Source organism: Hyperolius riggenbachi, chromosome 2 (assembly GCF_040937935.1).
Source record: "Hyperolius riggenbachi isolate aHypRig1 chromosome 2, aHypRig1.pri, whole genome shotgun sequence".
NCBI lineage: Eukaryota > Metazoa > Chordata > Amphibia > Anura > Hyperoliidae > Hyperolius > Hyperolius riggenbachi.
Window position 1 is genome coordinate 146,218,060 of NC_090647.1, and position 7,909 is coordinate 146,225,968.

General features: G+C 43.3%; 1 protein-coding gene across 1 annotated transcript in view; it reads right to left on the bottom strand.

Annotated features, from left to right (window-relative positions):
* Positions 1–7,468, bottom strand: part of BLOC1S1 (biogenesis of lysosomal organelles complex 1 subunit 1) — a 28,180-nt gene extending 20,712 nt beyond the window's left edge. Inside the window, exons 1-2 of the mRNA XM_068265187.1 lie at positions 7,350–7,468; positions 4,395–4,467 (exon numbers count right to left, since the gene is read on the bottom strand). Coding sequence (XP_068121288.1) covers positions 4,395–4,467; positions 7,350–7,410 — 134 coding nt within the window. The 5' untranslated portion in view covers positions 7,411–7,468. The remainder of the gene's footprint in view (positions 1–4,394; positions 4,468–7,349) is intronic.
* Between the last annotated feature and the right edge of the window lie 441 nt (positions 7,469–7,909).

A 7,909-nucleotide genomic window follows, 5' to 3' on the forward strand; every position in this document is an offset into this window, starting at 1 on the left:
AGCCCTTATAAATATCACTGCAAAGTGGTGAATTTCCTTACCGTTGATTACTAGTTAGCCAGATGTCCCTACCCCTTACCCTCCCCCCCCCCCACTTACCTTCCCCCTCCTATCCCCCCGGTGCTACTTTTTGTCCCCCCTGTCTTTGTCTAATGTCATCCCTCACGTTTCCCTTTCCCTTCCCTATCCCTATCTCTGCCCCATGATGTAACGAGATGACTCTTCCTATGCATTCTAGTTTTTCTTTCGTTTTTTGATCCCAAACTAGACCTACTTGACTGCACGAAATGTTACTTCTACTTCTCTTTTATGAAAAGTTAGATGTGTTTCCTATTGCTGACAACCTGTATCAAGTTCAAAACTGCACGAAAGAACTTATACTGCTGTCTCAGTAGATGCGTGTAAATTATATTATACATACCTGTTTGTATTCTCCTAATCTGTTCAATAAAAAGTTATAACACAATATGCAGCCTGCAACCTTACCCTGCATTGCAAGCACTCCAATCTATTCAGAAAGGTTTTTTTGCTGTACTAAATATCATCTCAATCAGCCTGGCTCTATTTTTTTTACATTGCAGATGATAAGGAAGCTTGTCATCACCTCTCCCACATTACTGCTCCTCATCAATTGGCTGAGGGCAGTTCAGTGAGCTGCTGAAATCTGGTCTGTGCTGTACATACATTTGTTTACAAAGCAAGCTAGCTATGACAGTGCAGTTTCTAGGGGGGGGGGGGGGAAGTAAGGGGGGAAATTACATCAGGATTGGCTTCAACCAGAGGGAATCAAGATGGAAAATGCCAGGAACAGAATTCTCTTTATTTGCTATAAAAAATTCACTAAAATCAAAATGTGGACAGTACAGTACATCTGTTATGTAAGGAAAACAAATAGTTATCTACTATTTGTTTTTTTTTCCTGGGATAGTATGGCTGTCCCTACTGTTTTAAAGGCTGCAGCCTGAATGGTTGAGGTGCCACTACTTTACTGTTGTGTAATACATGACAGGATTGCTTTTAAAGAGACTCTGTAACAAAATGTTGAGCCTTATTTCTTGTGTCCTATAAGTTCCTATGCCTGTTCTAATGTGGTCCGTCTTACTGCAGCATTTTCTAGTTGCACAGTCTCTGTAATAAATCTTATCTGCTTTCTTCTGTCGGCTCTGTCGGGCTGATGCTGGAATGTGTGGAATGTGCAGCACTGCTTGTCATTGGCAGAAGCTTTACACACCCTCTCCAAGCTCTGCATGAGTCACACAGTAAGCTGTTCTCAGCGTATCATACTCTGGTTAGAAGCCATGTCATTTGTTTGTAAACACTGCCAAAAACTGTTAATTACAAGCCAGGATTGCAGCAGGGAGTGGCAAAAACAGCACAGAGGGGCCCGGGGGAACATAATGAAGAGAATGGTATGCTTTTTATTGTAAGAATTTTAGAGTACAGATTCTCTTTCAAGGGAATCAGAAGTGAAAATAAACTTATGATATAATGATTTGTATGCAGTCCAGCTAAGAAATAAGTACAGACCAGCTAAGAAAGAAGACATTAGCAGCACAGATATGAGTCTCATATGGTTTCCAGTACAGGAAGAGTTAAGAAACTTCAGTTCTTATCTATGCAAAAAAGCTCCTCTGAGCTCTGCAAGTCGCAGAGAGCTCTGTCTTCTGAAGCTTTTATCTCAATTGTCTCTCACTGTATCTTGTTTGTTTAAAGCTGGGTACAGACGGTACAATTTTTCATTAGATCAATTGATCTATTAGATAATTTCCAATCGGTCTGATCGGATTCTGATCGATTTTGCGGCTACTTATCAATGCAAACACAATCACAAAATCAATCAGAAACAATTTGGACGTCTACACACGAAATTTCTTGTCGGATCAAAGGTCGATCTGATGAAAAATTGTATAGTGTGTTTGAGGTTTAAATTCTACTACAGAGAAAAGTTGAAAAGGTCATTAGCTCTGCTCTGTGAGATCATTTAAAATGCTGAGTATAGTGTGTAAACTTCAAATATTACAGAATAATGCAATGTTATAAAAAAAACAACAACTATATAACTGAAAATAAATTAAATTTTCTTGGCGACTATTGTTCTATTACTTATCCGTACTACACATACAATTCATTATATCATACGTTTTTTTTCTTCGCTTCAGTGTCACTTTAATAGTCTAAGAAGAAACACTTCCACGAAATGTCTATTACTGATTCCCACTACTCTTGGCTCCATTAACCTCCCTGGCGGTCTATTAAGATCGCCAGGGCGGCTGCGGGAGGGTTTTTTTTTTAATAAAAAAAAAAAAACGTTTCATGCAGCCAACTGAAAGTTGGCTGCATGAAAGCCCACTAGAGGGCGCTCCGGAGGCGTTCTTCCGATCGCCTCCGGCGCCCAGAATAAACAAGGAAGGCCGCAATGAGCAGCCTTCCTTGTTTTGCTTACATCGTCGCCATAGCGACAAGTGGAGTGACGTCATGGACGCCAGCCGCCTCCGATCCAGCCCTTAGCGCTGGCCGGAACTTTTGTTCCAGCTGCGCAGGGCTCGGGCGGCTGGGGGGACCCTCTTTCGCCGCTGCTCGCGGCGGATCGCCGCAGAGCGGCGGCGATCAGGCAGCACACGCGGCTGGCAAAGTGCCGGCTGCGTGTGCTGCTTTTTATTTCGCTCAAATCGGCCCAGCAGGGCCTGAGCGGCGACCTCCGGCGGTGATGGACGTGTATAGTCGTCCATACCGGGCAGCACGGTGGCGTAGTGGTTAGCTCTCTCGCCTTGCAGCGCTGGGTCCCTGGTTCGAATCCCAGCCAGGGCACTATCTGCAAAGAGTTTGTATGTTCTCTCTGTGTCTGCGTGGGTTTCCTCCGGGCACTCCGGTTTCCTCCCACATTCCAAAAACATACAGATAAGTTAATTGGCTCACTCTAAAAAAAGGCCCTAGACTACAGTACTTACACTTCATAATATAGACATATGGCAATGGTAGGGATTAGATTGTGAGCTCCTTTGAGGGACAGTTAGTGACAAGATATATATATATACACTGTACAGCGCTGCGTAATATGTCGGCGCTATATAAATACTAAATAATAATAATAATAATACCGCTGAGGAGGTTAAAGGGAACCTTAACTGTAATCAAATAAATGAGTTTCACTTACCTGGGGCTTCGACCAGCGCGAAGAACCAGCCCTCCATTCCGTCGCTGCGGCTAAGTTTTGGTTTTGCCGGCTGATCAATCAGCTGTCCACTGCACCTGCATGGCCCTTGGAACATGCATCCTGGTACACATTCACGTCATCGAATGAGTCCTGTGCTGGCGCAGTAAGCGGCTCTCTCTTACAGCGCCTGCACAGTATGCATTCAATAACGTGTATACGTACCAGGATACGCATTCCAAAGGCTGCGCAAAACCGAAACTCTTTGGACGGCAAAACCGAAACGTAGCCATCGGCGGGTGAATCGAGGATCGGTTCTTCATTACACATACACAGGACGGGGAGACCGGTCGAATCCCCAGGCAAGAGAAAAACTCTTGTTTGTTTACAGTTGAGGTTCCCTTTAAAGAGAAAATGGTGACCAAGAATTGAACTTCATCCCAATCAGTAGCTGATACCCCCTTTTACATGAAAAACCTTTTCCTTTTCACAAACGGGTCATCAGGGGGCTCTGTATGGCTGATATTGTGGTGAAACCCCTCCCACAAGAAACTGAGGACCATGATCCTGGCAGTTTCCTGTCTGTGAACCTCATTGCATTGTGGGAAATAGCTGTTTACAGCTGTTTCCAACTGCTAAAAAAGCAAGCAGCAGCTACATCACCTGCCAGTAGTAAACATGTCACCATGTGATAAATGTCAGAATGTAAATCAGGGATTTAAAAGATGTTACAATGGGCAAACACTGACTAAATCATTTATACATAATTATTGTAAAAATGAATCACTTCTTTTATTACATTATTTTCACTGCAGTTCCTCTTTAATGTAAAGCAAAAAGTATTGGAATTTAGCAGCATGAGCAAAAAAGGCGCTAGTGGGCAAATTTATGGCCAGCAGTATTATTCAGAAAAGAGGCTTTACGACATGTAGGCTTCCTTATATTTCAATGATATGTTTATTATAAAGAAATGAAAAGTAATTTGGTTGTGTTACACAATGACAATAAAGTGCTTGAATCTTGAATGAAGAATAGTCTTTGGAGGTTGTGTATGGGGGAACCCCAGCAGCATCCTAATCAGCTGACCAGAGTTCACCAGCCTCCCTATCTGTCATTTTACCTTCTGTAAAACCACAGGTGGCCAGGAGGAAACATGTCAATGGATTACATAATACTCACAACAGAGAACATTTGTTCCACTCTGTGAAAGAATAAATAAAAGTAAAAACTTTTAGCTACTCACCCTACATTTAGATGGTCCACCAAAGCTTCCGTTAAAGTTGTAGCTGCTGCAATGGCTTCCTTCCTCCTTTTTTCTGTTAAAGGAAACATATGTAGTTAGAGAATTAACTAAAATGATACTTTGATCTAATATAAATAATGTTTCAGGAAATAATGCATTGACTTTTAATATTGGCCATAGGTCTGATGGAAGTGATATACCACAGACGGCCACACAACCAAATCAAACAAATGCTTATTTTTATACCAGGTGCTAATTTTTATTGAAACATTTTGCAGGCTTGCAGGAAGTGAAAGGCACAACTGTCGGTTTTGGTTGAGTGGCCATCAATGGTATATGGTCATGTGGTACAAGGGTGGAGGTTTTGAGGCACTCAGTTACATCATGAAAATTGAATACAAGATTTGCACTCCACAGCATCATTGTCTTCCTAATGGAAGTCATTCTTGTGTCAAAACAATGGAAGGCATCAGAAATGCTCCAGGATTGCCATGAGTTTACGTAATATCACTTGCTAACCTTATGCTAGGTGCACATTATGCAATTTTCTGACAGATTTACTGTCAGATCAATTATTTCCAACATGTCCAATCTGATTTCTGAAAATTGCACATGTGTATCTAGCAAGGGACACTATTGTGGAAGTTTTTTTTAAATAAACATTTCAAAGCTGAAATGTAGTACATAAAAATCATGCTGTAATTGGTAAAATTAGAAAAAAAAAATTGCTTTTCCCACCCTCATTAGTATGAGGTTCCCCCATCGGTTGCTAGGATTCCGATGGAGGTGCAGAGCAGCTCACACACTTGTTGGGGAGACACAAAATGCAGCTACAGTTCTAGGCCCAGGATGCCCTCCTTGTGAGACTGTGAAAGGAATGTCAGTACGTTCTGACCTTCTAGTTACCTCACGGCCGCCTTGAGCGACCCCTCATTTTTCTCATCTTGCTACGCTGCTCTTACAGAAATGGGGCACCTGTGCAGGCACTGCCCAGGACACTTACGTGCTCCTGTTCCCCCTGCACTGTACAGCTAGACCAAAGCATGGTGATGGCCTCACAAATCTGCCTTTTACAAACTGATTGTCTGCTCTGCACAAATTTGTAATGGTGCCCATGCATGGTACGATTTTTGCCGATTAGATAATTTTGTCCGATTATTCCTTTAGATCAAATATGAAGATTTTTTTTAACATGTCCAATTGGATTTTTATAAAAACAAAACAAAACAAAAAAACGAGATAATCATTTGTTTTTCTTGATAGAAAAAAAAGGAAAGATTTTCTACTTTCATGCAATTCGATCAAAATCGAACCTATTTATTGTACTGTGTATGGGTACCATTACTTTGACATGCACAATACATGCATGTGTATGGGCACACAGATGTGTCCATGGCAGTGCCTGCAAGGGGGCCTTACAGGTGTTCTGCTGCTACTGTAATGCTAGGCATACACGGGTCGATCCGGTGGCTAATCGACTCCTGCCGCGTCCCCGCTCGTGTGCGTGGATCGATTACCGCTCGTACCCGCCGGCGCCCCTTATCAGCCGCTCGATTCCCCGCTATTGTCCGCCGGCGGGGAATCTATCCGGCAGGTCATCGGACCTGTCGGATATTATCAATCGAGCCATCAGCGGCTCGATTGATAAGGAGAGTTTCTACCGTGTATGCCCAGCATAAGGCCTCTTTTCCACAAACTGTTGAGCTGTGTGCTCAGCACGTAGTTACCAGGAAGCAGTGAGCAGTTACCAGGCAGCAGTGAGCAGTTGTGAGAGTTTGAGAGGCATTTCACTGCCTATAAACAGTCCGTGGAAAAGAGGCCTAAGAGCAGCGCAGCAAGGTGTGAAATAACCTTTGTGCTAGTGCAGTGGACTGGGAAAAAGTGTCTAACAGCCTGGTTATCTTGGGCTGTCTCGTATATATCACATTTGACAATGTCATGGTGCTCGGGGGATGTGGTGGAAAGTGGTAAGGGGGACCCCAGTGCAGTAAGTGGAGGAAACAGTTATAGACTAAGGACAGTAAGGCCCCTTTTTAATAGGAAGCTGAAGGCTGTGGTTTATTTGGCAGCTCCCGTGCACCAGGCAAGTGCTTGCTAGCGCTAACATGAGCATGGACTCCCACGTGGAGTCACATGCAATTTAGTGGTCTTTAAAAAACGGGCTTAAAAGTCAGCTCCGATGCAGCTTAGGGCCCATTCACGCAAGAAGCATTGCAGAACAGTGTGCACTGTCATGCAATGCCCCCAACACTGCCACTAGCTGGACTCCCCCCTTTACTTGTGTCTATGGACATCAACTACTATGTGATCATATTCATATTATCCAGCAGCATTCTGACTCATCCCCATACCCATTTATCTATGCTGACTAGTGCTGCTGCATAACCAGTGTCAAGTGGGAATGTGATTTTAGGCTTATTTACTCATAAGTGGGGTGCAACATCACTAGCTTGCATGGCGATTAAAAAAAAAAATGAATTGGATAGCACTATTACAAGCACTGCCCCATTCCCTACACACCATTGCATCCATAATACTGTGCAATACTTAGTACCTCTGCATACATAAACAGGCCCTGACAGCCCAATTAAGTGGGGATGGGAATATGTTCCACGTTAATTTAAAATTTAGCAGTGAACGAATATTAATAAAAGATAATAAAAACAAACACTTCAGTAATAATCAACGTCATGATAATGTATATTCCCAATACATTTTTGAAGGCATTCTTTATGACTACTGTGCGGTCCGTTTTAGCAACAGAGGAGTAGACAGTACAGATACAGAAAACCGAAGCATACACTTCCTGAGACAGCGCACTGATTGACAGCAGCATGCACCAATCGCATCCTCTCCTTGCAATCTGCTCACGTAACGGCGGAGAAGGTGATTTCTGTCACGTCAGGCGGGCTGTGTGGAGATCGCTGGGCTGCGGAGAGGAAAACGTTGGCTTACCTTGCAGCTCTTTACGCTCATTCTGCTTAACCTGGTGCTCTTTCAGCAGCCTGGACAGCATGATGAGGGATGGCGGAAGCGGGGAGGGAGGGACTGTCTCTCTGGGAGGACGAACAACTGTTCCTACAGCTAGAGGAAGCAGCGGGGAGCGGAAGTGCTGGCGGAGCATGGGAAACCTAATGCTGTGATATGACTGTGAACAGTTCTAGTACTGGCCGTGTCACTGCGGGAACTGCTGACTTTTAATTTTTAACGCTCTCTTCCATAACTAGCAGATTAATAAGTTATTGGGACCTATTTGCAGAAACAAAATTATCATATATTAAGTATGTTCACAGGCATAAATAGACATTTCTGGAAACTAAAACCGAAAAGTAAAGTAAACCTCAGGACTTTTGAGGCTAGTTAACTTGCTTGTTTATATGGTGCAGTGCAATTTGGGTGCAACAGAAGGGGCACTGCATTGCACCCCACCATTGTATACAGATTGGACGCTGTAGCACATTGCGCCGATGGAAATCTGCTTGATCCTGCCCCCAAACATGTAGATCACTGACATC